Genomic DNA, 17496 nt, shown 5'->3' on the forward strand with positions numbered 1-17496 from the left:
TAAGTATCTCATTAATTAAAAGAACCAATTGAAAATATATTTTATATATTTATATGTTACATTAAATAATATGTTTGTTCTTCTAATAGAAATTTTTATTCTAATGTATTAATATCCTTTCAATAAAAGAAACATTTTTCTTAAAGACCCACAAATTTGTGGTCCTCATACCAATATTTCCACCTATCCCCAGAGGCCCGGCACTGCTTGACACATTGATGTCCGCACTGCTTAAAAGTCAGAAGACAATCCACTTTCAGTTCAGTGATCAGTTTCTTTTCATTTTTTGAGAGAAACTGAAAAAAAAAAGATCTTACAAAGCTTATCTTCTCCATTCTCCACTAAGTCTTTGACATTCCTACTTACGCCTGCACATTTTAATACCAAAACACTGTAAGACTATACCAAACGCAATAGGAAAGTCAGAGACAATCAAATGAAGAACCAAAGCTTAAGTAATACCCTCAAAAGTTTTACTCTCATTTGAGGACTATGGTTCATTACTGCTCGTAACCGGCTAACTCTTACGAAACAACATACACAAATGTTCATATGCATATCTGGTCTCGACTTTTACTCACATCTGAGGACTGCAGCTCTCAACTGCCTTTCAATGTTGTAGGTTCTTTACTGATAAGGTCATGGACAATGCTTAGCTCGAGCCTTGCTCGTCCCAGATCACCTAGGCATCAAATTCAAAGATCTGTTTTTTATCAAAACTTTCTAACTGACGAGCTCTGTTTTTCCTTTTCTCAAAGAAAAGCTCTGTTTTTTATCTAGAAATTTCTAACTGACAAATAGCATGACTCACATTTCTTGTAAAAAAGAATGTTGTCATAGCTATTGCAACATCAGTTCCTACTTTCCAGCTTGAGGGCAAGCTGAATTTGTGGAAGGGGTAATGATAGGTCAAAGTGATGCAAAGACTCTGACCTGCTAAGAGGATTTTCGGTTATAGATACATATAAATAGAAGGGCCGTATAATCTTCTTCCTTTATGCAATTATAAAGCATCTGAGAGAATGACAGGACGATATCTCGTGAGAGGTAGCTAATCTTCTTGTAGTCTGTGAATCACAGTTATTGGAGCTTGGATCTTATCGTTCTCGTGTTTCCATACTTTGAAAATAAACATATAGAATAACCAGGTTCTTGACGTTGGTAATACGGCAAGAAGTGGCTTCAACCATCATTTTCTCATCTTCGAAGCTTCAAACTCTTCATTGTTGACACAAACAATTAATCGAGCTTATTGTTAGAACATGCTTTGTACGTTAAAAATTCAAAATTAAGATTCAGTGAATAACTTAGTAACTGTCTGAAACCAGACCCTGCTATATTAAAACATATCTCATGTGTTTAGTGATACTCTGATTAGTTTCATAATCTTCATTACAAGTGTTGGCGTTGGCCATAAGACGCTCAGTTCAAAACAATGAAGAAAAAAAACATGAAACCTCTTATCAGTATTCCAACCACGAGTTTCCAGAGGGGAAAAAGGAACTTAGAGCTCCGATTGTTTAATCTCATATGGGCAGAGAGTTAAAAGCAGAGCGAAATGATCGCTAGGAAACACTGGAAGCTCTAACTTCTTGATCGCCCCTCACCCTCTTCCCTTACACATAGGATAAACCAGGAATCGCCTCTTTCCCAACCATCTCGATTCTCCAAGCTTGTAAACTAACAGAAAAACCAGTCTAACCATACGGGTCAGTTACAACAATCACAGGAATTTGACAAATCTACAAGCAAAGAACCACAATCTTTACCAGCATGCAGAATTAGCCACGGTGATTGAGTCGCATCTACTGAGAGAAAACAAGTATACTCTTTCCACCAGTTCGATTTCCAAGAAAATCTCATCTATCTCAGGGAAGAACACACAAAAATCGCGCTTCCAAATCTCGCAGATGGAACTCACCTAATGTCATATGAGATGAGAAGAGTGAAGTTAAATAAGGTGACCGATACTCAACTAAAGATCTTCACAGAACCAAACAATGTAGCTCAAGATCTTCACGCAAGAGAAAAGTGCTCTCGAACCAGAAGCTATTCCACAATATTAAGAGTTTCAAACAAAGTAAAGAACAACCATTAACGAGCAAGGACAGACACACAAAAAAAAAACATTTAAGGAGTTTTAAAAATCCGACCTTTCGTTGATCTTCTTCTCCGAACCACCATCAACCTCGATGGCGTCGTCAAACATGGCATTGCGCTTGCTAACCGCCGCGGAGGAAGGAAAACCCACCCGGGAGAGCAATCCGATTGTTCATGTTTTTGCTTTCGAGACCCGAATCGGTCAAATCAGGGGAGGAGAAGACGACGGCGATCGCGTCCTCACACTGAGTTCTTGTAGGTGTTCAGAAAGGTGCAGCCTTCGCACGCCCATTTATATTCATGGTTCGAGGAGATTGAGAGGGACCAAGGGATGGAGACAAGCAGATCATGTAATTGAGCTTCTTAGACGGATAATTGAGGGATGAACATTTGGTGCGTGACCTAGAGGAGGAGGAAGACGATGACGACATCGCGAGACCGTGTTGTCTGGTTTCCATTTAACGTCTACTTATTCGAAGGTGAACCGTAATCAAACCGGATTATACAAAATTTAGGAAGACATATATTATACAAAATTTTCATGAAATACAAATGTTTACATGGTGATGCTGCGCCGAGTGAATAAACTAAAAAGAATTATAAATTTTAATCAATAGATATTGAATAGGTAAAAACAATAGTGAAATATTATACATGGTTTAGCTTTAGGAGTTCAGTCCGGTAAAACCAAACCGAAATAAAAAAATGTTTTGAATTTGGTATGGATGAATGTTATTTTCTAAAAACGCGCTCTATGGATATGGTTTGGTATATAAACCGATTATACTGATCAAAGCGAATAAAATGAAAATATTGTTGTATAATTATATGTAAATTCTATAATATAATTAGTAACATATACATAATTTATTTATTGATATGATCTTCATACTTAAAATTTTTATTTTACTAATTTAATATTTTGTTTTAAGTCAAAAGATATATTTAATCTTTATCAAATTAAAAAAACATAATTTTATTTTTTTCGCTGACATATATGTATACTAATATTTATTTAATAATATTACAGATTGCTAATTTTTCTATTCTATAGAAAATATTATTGTTATCAGCTTAATATGTTTACTAATTATTTTAAATTGTAAAAGAAAAATAGTCTATTTAATAACCAAAGTATCTTCATGTTTTATTAAAGCTAATATCTAGTTATATAAAAGTAAAATTTACAAAAGTATAAAAGATAAATATTTTTTTGAAACAAACTGTTATTAAAGGCAAAAAATGTAATAAACGATTATATTTATGGTATTTTGGTATAAAATCAAATAAATCGGGAATGACTGTATATAAACTGAATCAAACCAAAATAGATATAGTCTTAATATGATAGATATTTTTTATAAATTGAAATACTGAAAAACCGAAGAAACCAAACCGACATCCAAATTAAACACCTCTATATAGATTAGCAGAAGTAACATTTGATATTTTTTAAGATTTAAAGAATATACAGCACAAGAAAACCATTTCAATGCTCTCTCCACCAGCAACCAAATACTGCTTCCAAAGTTTTATGACTTTCATCCTAATCTTCCACAAAGACTTCTTTGGCTTCAATTCAAAGATGAAATTTATGCCACTCATTTTCTTTGCTAGTTTTGAAACGTTTAGGTTGCAATACCGTAGATATTAGGATAGTATGATATATATATACACAACTAATAAAGTTTTGACCCGAGAAATTTGAAAAAAATGAATATCCCATTGCCACAAAGGAATGTTCCAAATCCCTAATTTTTCGTACATTTTCATACAATTATAGAAAGTATTATATGCAAAGAGCCAAAATAAAAGAAGTCCATATTAAAAATGATATTTGACTTTAACCTTAACCGAAAAGAATTATATAAATTTCCGTATTTAATGTCTATCACTATTTATGTTAACTTCGTAATAAAAAAATCCTGTTGCAAAAGTTAAAGGATTGAAAGAAATTTAATATGTCATTCCTTTTTGAATGTATTTTACAATCATTCGAGATTGCGTTAAATTTTTTTATATATGATCTTTTGATTTACAATATAATCGAGTCTCTATTGATCAATCCCAAAGTAAATGTCACGTATCCCATAAAATACAAAACAAATTAATCAAAATTAATGTAACATACCAAAGTTTATAGAAGAACATAATTATGAATCGTGTCCCTAAAAAATGTCATGTATCATTTATGAATCGTAAAGAATATGATATTTGACTTTAAACTTAACCGGAAAGAATTATATAAATTTCCAAATTAATGTCTGTCAGCATTTATGTTAATTTTGTAATAAAAAAAAGTCTTGCTGCAAAAGTTAAGGGATTGCAAGCAATTTAATATGGAATTCGTTTTTAATGTATTTTGCAATCACTCGAGAACATGATTAATAACAATATATTATAAAATAGGGATTTTTGACTTAGCCTTCGAAATTTGTTATATAGCCATGATATAATAGCTAAGACAAATAAACTTAATGTATGCTAACTTATATAAAATAATATAACATACACATCAAAGAATCCACTAATATTATACTACGGATTTGTAAAATAATGCAGTATATACATCAAAAAATATACTAATATTATGCCACACCATATTTGGGAAAGACAACATTTCGTAGTTATCAAGGATATTGTTAATAACCATCAGCGTACACCATAATTTTAGTAATGTAATCACGATTCATATAAGTATTTACAACTATCAATCGGTTTTTAGTAATGCAATAAAAAATCATATTGTATATTACATGAAAGGATCAAAATCTAACACTACTAAAAGTCGAATATGAAGAGTAAAGAGGGTGTCCACGTCGACCATTAAAATCAACCAATGAGGTTGCTTAGTTTTTCCACGTCAAACCGAATTGGACCGGTCTTGGGCTGTACTTTTTTTTAATCGTGAAAAACGAAGAAACATGTTGATCAAAAGCCCTGGTCCGATAAAGTCGGATAATGTCGTGAATCTTTGACGTCTCTCTTCTCTTCGCTCTTTGAAAACCCTAAATGAATCTCTTCGACAACTCCTCCCTTCGCCGTTTCAATCGACACCATATTCATTAGTGAGCAATGAATCCTCTGAGTTTCACATTAATGGATTCCTTTCGCCTTATCCTCTCTACCTCTCTTTATAAGTCTCTTCTTTTCACAGAATTGTTACAGAAAAAAAAAACACTCAAACGATGAATTCTAGCAGAAAATTCCAAAACGATCTTACCGCGAATAAACCAAACGGAAAAGACGTTGTCTCCGGCGATCCTAAGTCGAAGAAACCAAACGGCAAATCCGTTGACTCCTCCGCCGAGCTGCTATGTTCAATGATAAAAAAAGGAAGAGGTCGTCTCAACTGGAGATCTTCCCACGCTCATCTCAGACTCCAACGAGCAGGTAACTCATGATTTCACTATACTTTATTACTCAGATCAAAATAGAAACAACTAATGGTAGTCACCTCCGCTACTGACTGCTGAAAAAAGATCAAAGCTTTATTTTATTTTTTTCTCTTTTCTTCTTTGTATGACTGCGAAAGATTTTTCATTCTGTGTATTAACTGATAGTTCAACTGATTGCTTTATAACTACGATGTTATCTTATATTTTCTTCTCTTCGTTTTTGTTCTCTGTTTCTTTTTGTGTGAATCTAATTGATAAAAATGTTCCTCTTGGACATGTAAATTGGTTTCTGACTGGTGCTTGAAGCCTTGAAGATATACCTCTGTATATTGACTTCTCTCTATGAAAAATTACTCTTCTAAAAGGATGAGAGCAGGTAACTAAATTTTTTAGCTTTTGAATATTTTTAGTTGTTGAATCTTTTACTGGTTTCTGCTTTGTAGCTCTCAAGCTGTTTTGATGGTCGTTACATGTTTTTGGATCTTGCAGTTTTCTATTTTCAGAAAATGATCATACCGTCGGAAGCTCGATGGAGAGTTGGAAGATGCAGAGCAAAAGGTCCCGGAAATTAGGAAGACAGATAACAACGTGTGTGAGTTGTCTATGATACAAGAACCGGCAACTAATGGGGTAAAGAGAATGATGGAAACCATGGAGATTCTAATGACGCTGGAAAGAAGCTATGAGTTGATAACATCAATGCCGACAGTGATTTTCCTGAGGCAGAGTATCCTGGTGATGATATTCCTGGAGCTGGAGCTGGAGCTGGAGCTGGAGCTGTTACAACAAAGCTCTCTCAAGGTGTGACCAGGGAAGCCCCAGAAACAAGCATTGGGATGGTAGAAGGAACTACAACCGCCACAGCTGTCTTACCTCCTGAACCTGTTCCAAGTGGATTCACTGCTGAGAGGTCACCGCTGCAGGAAGACACGTTGCTGCTGTTTTTTTCTCCTTTTTCTTTCCTTTCTCACTGTGAAATATTGATTTAAATGTTTACAAATTGAACTCCCTCCAGAATAAAATTAGACTCATGTACGTGATCGATGTACAGTCCCAGACTGTTGAAGCATTATTCAGCCAAGGAACAAGAATCGCGTGTTAGATTTATCAGCATCCGGCTAATGGATCCCCAATCCTGTACTCTCGCGCTGCAAGCTTATTTAGAAGTGAGATCACTACTTTGATGTCACCAAATGAAGAAGAAAATATAACTTACAAAAATCTTTCTTTTGCTAGCTATGTTACAATTTTAATTTTGATACTAAAATCAAGAAAACTAATATGGAGTAGAGAGCATCAATGGTTGCTCAGTTTGCTGCAGAAACCATCTTAAGAAGGGTCCATGTCGGCACATAAATATGATGACACGCTATCAATTGAACTTATCTTTGCTCCATTAGAAGCTGAGCTTAAGCTTGCACGATGAGAGGTATTTATTCGTCTGCATAAGTTTAATTGTTTGCATAGGACATATAAAATTTATCACGACACTGATACTGCTTTGTTTATGCGTATATTGGGAAACTTCAAAAAACAATCGGTCTTTGGATCATCTCACTAACTCAAAATAAAATTGTGAAAGAAAAAATGAAAAGTGGGAATTTGATTGAAGTAAAATATCGTCCAAAGTTGTATGCCGACTTTCTTTATATTTCTGGTTCGATTGTAATATATTGTAGAAATTAGGTATATTATTTATTCAAAAAAATATTTTTATTATATAAAATTAACCATGTGAATATGATACAATAAAAAAAACATATTTCAGTATATACTTCTTAATTTTTATTTTCTTCATATTTCTTCATATTGATATTATTCTTTATTTTATGATGATTAATTATTTTCTGAGAAAGACAAAATAACAAAAATTATATTTTAAATAGAAATATAAATGATAAAATCAAAACTAAAGTATAAAGAAAAAAAATCATTTATAAAAAATTAAAATATCATTTTTAAAATAATAATGTTTATATACAATTAGTGTTCTTTTTCGTAACTGGATGATGCCACATGACCTAAAATCTCGAAAACCACATTAAAGTAAATTTTTTCTTCAAATTTATTGGATATGCAATACCGTGTGATTTAGACGGCAAAACAGGCCATCATTTTGATTGGTTTCCCTTTCATTTTGAAGAAGTAATTCAGATGGCGAAACATGCAACCACATGCAATCTTTATAATCTTCTCAGACTATGGTTAATTAATTTATTCACTTTTCTTACAATAATTTCAGGACCAGTAATGTAGAAAGTGAAATAAATTATATCTTCATATTACTGCACAAGTGACCTATCATTGTTTACATGTGCTGTGCATATATGATCTGAATATGATCTGAATAGTAGAAAGTGAAATAAATTATATCTTCATTTTACCGCACAATTGACCTATCTTCCTCTGAGTTTCTTTATACGCCGCTTACCGTGTTCAACTACGGCTTTTGTTCTGTCACAAGGAGTCCTATGTCGTTAAGGTTTTTGATTCTTGAATATTCTCTTCACCAAGTTTATATAGTGAGCTGATTCATTCTTCATTTTCTCTGTAACATCAGATGCAGTTAATGATTATTTTTTTAAGGCAGAGCATCCGTCTACTTTCTACCTCACGTATTATAATTTGAAAATTTTCTCTGGCGAGATGGATCGTTACGAGCTAATGGTGAAGTTCCAAAGTGATCTGAAAATTATAAGTGATTGCCTTGATGCTTGGTCCTCATTTTGTTATTTTCTCTAGCAGGAAATATATGTTGAGAAACTTCATCAAAGGGACTATTCTAATCTCAAACTTGAAGTACATTAATTTATTTCCATTTTTACACTTAGGAATATAATTTGCTACTTGAATATAATTTGCTACTTGATATCATCGGTGTTAGCTATTTTAGATGAGAATCTACACCTCTCATTAAACCCCTTTTATGCATAAGTCATCAACTATACGTCGAATAAGGCTTACAAGAAGAGCATGCAACACTTTTCCTTTTTGGTTTCTCATCTAAAACTCTTAACTTCACTTTAATACTTTTTTGGTTTCTCATCTAATACCATCATTTTACTGGCATGCTCCCTCCAGAGTTGCAGGCGTAAGTGTATGGTTCACATGCTTCTTTTGATGAGACTGAAAGGTTTGTGGAAATTACTAAAAAAATTACTTCCCTGATCAGATCATTGTCACGTGAATGATTATAGGTTCATACAAGTGTATGCAGTCTTAAATATCAAGTTTTGGTAATGGTTTGTCTAAAAATATTGTTCTTTAGTTTGGTTTGGCTTGGACAATGATACTACTTTTACATTTGGATCAATTTTTTATACAATTTTATTTCTATTATAAAACTTTTCAATCTCATAAGAACCCAAAGATTCTAAAATCAAAACAAGGTTTAAATCAGTTGTAAATCTTACACATTTTTATACAGAACACAAACTTAACACAATGTATTTAAATCATAACCAGTTTTGTTAGTTTTTACTCATCTTACTTCTCATTCTATATATGATTTTAATTTGGTTAGATACAAGATAGTGAATAAATACAAACAAATTTTAGAATTTCTACCAATTTAATAGTTTAAAGTCGATTGTAATATATATATACATGGTCTATGTTCATAAATGTAATTTTTTTTAAGTTAACAAAAAATTATACGAATACCCCGGGCGTAGCCCGGGAAAACCCCTAGTAATAAATAATGGCATTACATATAACTAGTCTAGGTAAAAAAAAGGTTATTTAATAAAGGTTATGGGAATGATTCTCATGATAATACATAAATATGATAACACATAAATAATGATATTTTGGTTAATCACACATAAAAATAAAGTTAATCGTTAATAGTGCTCTTCAGATAATATAGAATGGTTGATCAAAAAACAGTGTCACTCGCCGTGGAAAAAATGAAAAATCATTAGAAAGATAACAAAACGAAAGTTACGAGAATCATAATACTGATGCAGAAGCCTCTTATAGCTTGAAGATAGCTTGAAAAAGAAGTCATCATAATCATACCAAACTTTGGATATCTATTAGGATTATGAAATATTGATTGTGTTAATTCTATTAAAATTAGGAGTTATCTATTCTTATATAAATTGATGCATATTGTGATACATAATTGTGATCTGATATTGTGATTTGTGAGTTTGAATAATTGAAAAAGAGAATGATTTTTTATTAGTTCCGATTGTGTGATTTTATAGAGTTGGCATCTGTGTTAAAGTTTTTACCATGTACTGGACCATGTGGATATGCATCAAAATCTAGTTAGTACTCTTTAAATTAGCACAAATAACATGTAAAAGCTGACTTATGTCTTTCGCATTTTGTCTACAATAGTTCATTATTTCAGTTTATTTTTCTTATGTAATTATAATAGAAAAAATCGAATATTTAAAAGAAGAAAAAAGCTTAGTATTTACAGAGAAAACCATTCATCTAAATTAAATATCTGTTTTATTTTAAATGGGTAGATTCCTAAAGAACTAATGCTGCTTGTGGTCCCGTCACGTGGCGCCCCACCTATGTCCACAACATGGACCACTTGTTCGCTAAACTATTTTATCTTATGAACTAAAGTACAAGAAGAACAAGACAGTACTTTTGAATAATAATAAAATAATATGGACGCGTAAGACTTGTCGATTTTTGTGCCCACTAGACATTTTTTTATGAAATAATTACACCAAAAGTATATTATTTTTTGATTTTGTCTTAAATAAGTATATTATTTTTTTATTTTCATAATTATTAATATTTATATATAAATAAATAAATAAACATATGATATCGTTCAAATTATAAACATCTATTTTAAAAATATAGTAACTACTAATAATAGATAATTCAGTAATCTTTTTCTTTTGCATTAAATAGAAAATAAGAAGAAGATTTTTTTTGTCAACTAAAATAAGAAGAAGATAATCCTACAGTTAGAGTAAGAAATATTAAATATTTAATAGAAAAATAAATATTCTTTTATTCTATTGTCTTTGTATTATTCAAGTTATATTATAGTACTATTTGTAATTTGTATGTATTTAGATAATTTATATAAATAAAATAGTTTTAAAAAATATTAAATAACGAAGGTAAGATGTGAGATTTACCAGATTTGCGTCACCAGACATTTTATCAAAATATCTACTAAGTTATAATATAAAAGCACAGACGTTTTTGGTAAGGCCGTAAAACGAGGGAAATTACTGTTATTTCCTCTTTTTTAAGCAAAGTCGATGTTGGCCTAATTTTAAATGTAGGATAAATAAAAGAGACGTATTGGGAAGTAGATATTGAGAGGGGCGTGAAATCCGGGGAGAGTTAATGCTTTGAACCGGTCACCTAATCTTTTTTTTATATAAAAAAAACTCCACCTCACGTTATTTACTTCCTCTTTTTATTTTCATTTTATTTATATTTTTAAATAAATAAGCATATGCTATTGTTTACAATTATAAACATAGTTTAAAAATATAGTAACTACTAAGTACTAATAATAGATAATTGAGTAATCTTTTTTGTTCTGCATTAAATAGAAAAATAATATTGTTTTTTGTCAACTAAAAAAAAGAAGATAATCCTACGCTTAGAATAAATATTAAATATTTAATAGAAAGGTTTATATTTCTTTTATTTTATTGTCTTTGTATTATTCAAGTTATATTATATTATTCTGTGTAATTTGTATAAATAAAATAGTTGTTAAAAAATAGTATTAAATACGAGATCTGAGATTTACGAGATCTGCGCCACCAGACATTTTTATCAAAATATCTGCTAAGTAATAAATATAAAAGGCCAGACGTCTTTGGCAAGGCCGTAGAATCCGGGAATTTACTGTTATCTCCTCATTTAAGCAAAGTCGATGTTGACGTAATTTTAAATGTATAATACTATAATAAATAAATAAAAAGATAACGTTTTGGGAAAGAAGATATTGAGAGGCGCGTGAAAGCCGGAGAGAGTTAATACATTGAACCGCTCACCTAATCTTTTATATAAAAGAACATCCACCCCTCGTTCTCCACTGCTTCTTTTTATTTTCATTCAATACTTTTGTTCAAACTTCTTTTTATTCTTCCTTCTTTGTGGTTTGGTCCGAAGGACTCATTCACAATCATCCGGTAGTTCTCTCCGCCTCCTTAGCCGATGGTTCTCCTCTGCGCTGCCGCAGCCGATGGTTCTCCTCTGCGCTGCCGCAGCCGATGGTTCTCCTCTGCGCTGCCGCAGCCGATGGTTCTCCTCTGCGCTGCCGCAGCCGATGGTTCTCCTCTGCGCTGCCGCAGCCGGTTGTTTCCTGCACTGCGGCCACCGGATCCAGATGTCCTAATCCGCCACCGGATCCATATGTCCTAATCCGCCACCGGATCCATATGTCCTAATCCGCCACCGGATCCATACGTCCTAATCCGCCACCGTAGCATTTTGTTATTTTCCGCCGTCGTTGCTTAATATATGTTACGACAATTCACGAAGATTGTCGATCCAGAGATCAACTACTCGAAGGCCTTTCAAATCATGCAGGCCAGAGATTGGACCCATTTAACGCAAAGGCCTCCAGAGGCGTCAGCAAGTCCAATTCACATTGGAGATCTGGTAGATTTATTGGGCCATTTCAAATCTCATTCAAGGCCTGATACACATCCAAATGAAAAGGTCTTTCAGTACACCAAAATCATAACCTAATTGCTCAAGTCAATTTCTCTCTCAGCGTAGAGGCGGAGCAATCTGCTTTCCGAGATGGCTCGTTCCCAGCTTAGTCGATCTCAGAGAAGAAGGGCTCAGAAAAAACGGGCACAGAAAAGACGCGCTCCCAGGTTTATTTTCCTATCCCTTGATTTGAATCTATATACTGAACTTTTCCATACTTATTTTGATTGATTGTTGCCATTGTGATTTGTATCAATTTTATTCTTGTTTCTTTCCCTATATTAGGATTAAATCATGGAGGAAGAAAAGGCCCAGGTTGCTCTGTTCTATCATTATTCAGATCCGAGCAATATGCTGGGCTATCGCTTTCATTAGACATTACGAATTTAAGCTGAAGCTTCTTGGACAAATGCCTTTGGAGGAGCACTTGTCCATCCAGGCCTTGATAAACCACACGCCGAAGAGATACCTAAAAGCCGATGGTACTTTCACAGAAGACTTATCTGTGTTAGCTCGAGTGCTACAAGTTAATGGGACTCTTCTTGACCGTGACTGTCCACTCACTGAAAGACTTGATCAGGCTCCTATCGATGATTCTGTAAGTGTATTCATTAGAGTTCTTTCTTTCTTTCATTTTTTTCTGTCATCATCAGCTGTTTTCCTTTTTTTTTTGCAGAATCTGCAGAAGTTCATTCCTACTAAAGTTCGTGTTCATTCGATTTATCCAAAACGAAACAGCAATTTTAGTCAAAGGAGATCTGATGCCATGAATGCCCAGCTTGTCAAACATGTGAGGGGTGGTTGTGTTGCTGCTCGTATCGTAGTCTATCCATCTTACCTTAAATTAGAAGGAAAGGTAAAATCTTCTTATATCTATATATATATGAATATATGTTCATGTCCACTGTACTTATCAATCATACTTTGAACAGGATATCTACTATCCCACGAAGTATGAATTGGATTGTCTCGAGCCTGGTGGACACGTTGTTCTCTTAACTCATTACGCTTATGATGCTAATCGACGTCTCTACTACCAGTTTCAAGAGACTGCCGGTGTAGAAGTCTGTGATGAGGGGTATGCATACGTTTATGCTGATTTAGTTACCCATTTTCTTGAGATCGATGCGTGATATCTGTTGCTTTTTGAATTTCTATTCTACTTGCACTAGAATGTTTCAGGTCTGTGATTTTTGAATGTTGGATTGAGACCAGGAAAAAGCCTTAAACTAGAAGGTTCTATAATTAAAGGACTTATTAAAAAAGTATCTATCTAATTTATTAATTATAGTATAAAATTATTGTCAACACCCAAATGTTGATTATAGTATAAAATTATTGTAATTGTAGTAAATTCTGCTCCGATTCGAGCATACTCGTCCTCTTCCGGGTCCTATTCAAACTACATAAGATTTGTTTTGACAATATCGTTCCCAATGTTGATTATAGTATAAAATAATAATAATTATAGTAAGTTGATTCTCGGATTGGAGCATACTACGCGTCCTCTCCCGGGCCCTATTGTTTATCATGATAAGACATTTTTGTTGTTATGCGACTGGAAAATATAAATAAGACATGATAAGACAGCTTCCGGCTGTACATCTTTAATATAATATATGCTCGGCAAAAAGTTCGTCCATGCTAGTGAGAAGATTCGTTCTCGTTGACTCTGCCGCCACGTTCATACTAGATGTAATATCAGCCAAAGTGCAGCCGAAAAATGCACAATAATATCAGCCAAAGTGCAGCCGAAAATTGTTCCATATTTTCTACTTTAATGAAATAAAAAAATATAGAAGTAAAAAAGTGTGAAAGACGGAAAGAATATATATAAGCACAAGATGTTAAAAACCCAAATTAAAAATGGCATTTTTTCCTCAGTAAATATATAGTACTCCCTCCGTTTTTTAATATAAGTCATTTTAGAGAAAAAATTTTGTTCTAAATTATATGTCGTTTTCGGTTTTCTAAGTAAAATTTATTAATAGTTAATGTTGTATGACCAATGAAAATATATCTTCTATTTTTCTATTGGTTGAATTATGGTTAGGTAAATAATTAATGATAGTTTTGTTTAAAAAATATAAAAAATTAATGGTTTTCTTAATCTACGTACATAGCTGTAAAACGACTTATATAAAAAACGGAGGGAGTATTTGTTTCGGGCAACCGTGCAAACTCTATACACTGAATTCATCAAAATGAACCAAAACACAAGAGAAGAATAGAGACAAATTAATTTTTCTTGACGTAATGATTTGTAGTAGCTAGCCAAAACCTTCTCAGGAATGCGTTAGATAACGTTAACGGCAACTCGAGTTGAATAGTATGTGGGGTCATATCCCCTAATTTCGTGGGATATTAATTCAAAAGAATAATGATACACTTGTCTTGGACCCGACACCACATGTTGCTTGTTTTCTGGTTAAAGGGTTTAATATATATATTCCTAAGTCCTAACTCGAAGAGATAAGATCAAAATTAATGGCATAACATGTTTAACAATTTACACTAATCGTGGACAGATCCAAGAACAATTAGTAATGAGTTAATTTGAGCGTCATGATTCTTTCTTACAAAGCGTTCATTAGCGAATTATTAAGTTTTCGCACATGTACTACATTAGCTGCTGTTTGGACTTGGTCACATGATCACATGTTGTAACGTGTGTTTAGTGTTATTTCTTCCCAAATTTCCAAATTAGTCAAGCATTTTAATGGATATTTTAGTTAAAAAAAACAGTTTAATGGATATTCTCTCCCGGAAATAACTTTTTAATGTTTTTTCTCTCCACCTAGATCAATCTTCCGGCTTGGCTTTAGACTAAAGTGATGGTTGGTCCCCAACCCTTGGACACATGAAACATTAGGGAAATCGAAACTCCGCTGCCTCGTTTGAAACATATACATATACTAAAGTCCGGCAAATTTGAAGTCGTTCTATGTTGAAGACTTTTCACTCCTATCCAAAAATTATCACTGAAACAAATATCTTGCCATTAATCATCAATGGGATGTGTAAACAAAAAATGATATTTGTCACAGGATTTTTTTTAATTTTACATCTGATATTTTCACAGGATTAACACGGATTGTTTTCCTTAATAATATTAAAGAGAGACATGGTAAAACTATTCATAAGCCTTTAGCGAACAATAGTAGAAAATAAAGATGTACTCTAAAATGTTCCCTTTAGTGCCAATTTAAATCATTTTATATTCGGTTTTATCAAACAGATTAAGTTTATTGTCTACTGGTGAAGTAAAGAAAGATAACCCCCCCCCCCCCCCCCCCCCCCCCCCCAACCCCCCCCCCCCACCCAAAGTTTCATGTTAAGTGTTCCAAGAAAGATCGTGAGAGATTTTCTATTTCTTTAATTAATCACGAATGCACTAATAAAAAAATCTGGTATCAAGGGAGATGCTATCCGTCTTTGACTATAAATCTGAAGCCCAGAGGTCCAAGTATGCATTGCAAAAACAAGAGTAGAACAAAATGGGTGGAAAGGGTTGGTTTCTGCTCAAGCTTCTAATGTTCCAAGGTCTTTTCACTTCACGTCTTCAAGATCCAGGCTTTGATTTCTTTTACTTTGTTCTTCAGGTATATATAATACTCTGATTTAAACCATTTCTATCACCATTTTTTTGACAATCATGTATATATAAAAATCCTGCTAAATGTTATAATTTTGTTTATATAAAATTAGCAATGAACAGCCAGATCATTTGTTTTAAAAATATATTTATGCAGTGGCCAGGAGCCTATTGTGATACAAAGCGTGCTTGTTGCTATCCAACAACCGGTAAACCAGCGGCAGATTTTGGCATTCACGGTCTGTGGCCTAATTACAACGATGGTTCATATCCATCAAACTGTGATCCCGACAGTGAATTTGATCCAGCTGAGGTATACGTAATAGTAGTATATGATTATGTGAGATTCCTTCAATGGTTTTTGTTTATATATAAACATAACAAATACATTCTTGAATGTAGATATCGGATCTGGTAAGTACTATGCAAACGAAGTGGCCAACACTATCGTGTCCGAGCAACAATGGTTCCAAGTTCTGGGAACACGAATGGGAAAAGCACGGAACGTGTTCCGAATCCGTAATGGATCAACATAAGTACTTTGAGAATACTCTTGCACTCAGAGATAGAGTCAATCTTCTTCAAATCCTTCAAGACGCTGGTATATATATACACAAATTAATAAGACTACATCTAATCAGTGTATTCATTTACGTATGCTTAAACTCTACTATATGTTTTCCCTTTTCTTTTGTATGTGTGTGGTAAGTACAGGAATCAACCCAGACGACGAGTTCTATGATCTTCAAGATATTAAAAACGCGATAAAAGATGGGACTGGGTTTACTCCAGTAATCCATTGTAACAAAGATCCGGATAAAAACAGCCAACTTCACGAGATCTTCTTTTGCGTCGATACATCAGGAACCGAGTTTATCGAATGTCCAATTATCCCTAGAGATAGATGTCCTTCTAAACTCCAGTTTGCTATGTTTTAATTATATCTTTCTTTGAGTGTTTTGTTATAAACCTTTTCTAATTTCTCTCTGTATTTTCAGAAGCCGAAGTTCATGTGGACTAAAAATGTAATGTCTTACATGTTACTTAATTTATCTAAAATTTAATAAGACGAGCCTTGGTGTGATAATTTCATGCATGTCTATAAATTACAGTGTATTATTCTAATGCAATATACATACACATGTCATTAAGGAGCAACTTCAACCCAAATACAGACATATCATCAAGGAAAAACTTCAACCATAATTATTATTAACTATTAAGAACATCTCTAAAAGCAACCTCTGAACAGTAAACTTTTCTATTTGAAATTCTACGGTACAAAAGTTCATCTTCGAAGTTCCATATTTTGAAGTCCTTATGGTTAGTTTTTTTTTTTTGAAACACAAGTCCTTACAATTAGTTATCTTTCAAAATTATCTTGCTAAATTTTATAGTTATTATTTTATTCCTTTAAATTTTTTATTTCCTGAAAATACAAAACATATTATAACATTAAGTAAAAGAATTATAGAAAAAAAATATTACAAAAAAAAATTAGTACAAAATAAAAAGATAAAACTACATGAAAACATAAATTTTACATCAATTAAAATATTAAAATATTACTAATGTTCAGGTACATTTGATAATAAATCTCCTAAATCACTAACATATTGTCCATAATGATTTGGTGCATGTTGCTTGTTGCTTGTTGCGGGTTAAAGTGTTTACTATATATCTATTCATAAGTCCTAACTCGAAGAGATAAGTCCAAAATTAATGGGCATAACATGTTTAACACTA

The 17496-nt window shown here is 32.9% G+C and overlaps 2 protein-coding genes and 1 long non-coding RNA gene across 7 annotated transcripts; 2 read left to right on the plus strand and 1 right to left on the minus strand.

Moving 5' to 3' along the window:
- Positions 1–1303: 1303 nt before the first annotated feature.
- On the minus strand, positions 1304–5981 carry LOC103842983. The gene is made up of 3 exons (XR_004450976.1): positions 2154–5981; positions 1770–1921; positions 1304–1697 (listed from the first exon to the last, which is right to left on the minus strand). It is a non-coding gene; the product is annotated as an uncharacterized LOC103842983 (long non-coding RNA).
- Positions 5982–11518: 5537 nt separating this feature from the next.
- Positions 11519–13757, plus strand: LOC103842985. 5 transcript variants are annotated; one of them, XM_033279029.1, is made up of 5 exons: positions 11519–12101; positions 12222–12322; positions 12441–13011; positions 13088–13256; positions 13457–13757. In XM_033279029.1, exons 1-5 carry the CDS (start codon positions 11961–11963, stop codon positions 13486–13488), a joined length of 1014 nt encoding a protein of 337 aa, XP_033134920.1. In that variant the 5' UTR covers positions 11519–11960; the 3' UTR covers positions 13489–13757. The 5 variants fall into 5 exon arrangements, with proteins under 5 accessions (XP_033134920.1, XP_009117920.1, XP_033134922.1 ...); XM_009119672.3 differs by having other exon boundaries at positions 12441–12753; positions 12832–13011; positions 13088–13636; XM_033279031.1 differs by having other exon boundaries at positions 11519–12130; positions 12166–12322; positions 13088–13636.
- Positions 13758–15492: 1735 nt separating this feature from the next.
- Positions 15493–17323, plus strand: LOC103842986 (ribonuclease 3). Its single transcript, XM_009119674.3, has 4 exons — positions 15493–15757; positions 15908–16063; positions 16153–16351; positions 16465–17323. The coding sequence occupies exons 1-4, from the start codon at positions 15653–15655 to the stop codon at positions 16686–16688; spliced, it is 684 nt and encodes a 227-aa protein (XP_009117922.1). The 5' UTR covers positions 15493–15652; the 3' UTR covers positions 16689–17323.
- The last annotated feature ends 173 nt before the right edge of the window (positions 17324–17496 follow it).

Source organism: Brassica rapa, chromosome A09, assembly GCF_000309985.2.
Source record: "Brassica rapa cultivar Chiifu-401-42 chromosome A09, CAAS_Brap_v3.01, whole genome shotgun sequence".
NCBI lineage: Eukaryota > Viridiplantae > Streptophyta > Magnoliopsida > Brassicales > Brassicaceae > Brassica > Brassica rapa.

Bases quoted from the DNA above. Each gene is read 5' to 3' on its own strand.
- LOC103842985 (XM_033279029.1), top strand. From the start codon at position 11,961: ATGTTACGACAATTCACGAAGATTGTCGATCCAGAGATCAACTACTCG. The intron at 12,102-12,221 runs GTAGATTTATTG...CTCTCAGCGTAG, and splicing joins CAATTCACATTGGAGATCTG to AGGCGGAGCAATCTGCTTTC. The intron at 12,323-12,440 runs GTTTATTTTCCT...TCCCTATATTAG, and splicing joins CAGAAAAGACGCGCTCCCAG to GATTAAATCATGGAGGAAGA.
- LOC103842986 (XM_009119674.3), top strand. From the start codon at position 15,653: ATGGGTGGAAAGGGTTGGTTTCTGCTCAAGCTTCTAATGTTCCAAGGT. The intron at 15,758-15,907 runs GTATATATAATA...ATATTTATGCAG, and splicing joins TCTTTTACTTTGTTCTTCAG to TGGCCAGGAGCCTATTGTGA. The intron at 16,352-16,464 runs GTATATATATAC...TGGTAAGTACAG, and splicing joins TCAAATCCTTCAAGACGCTG to GAATCAACCCAGACGACGAG.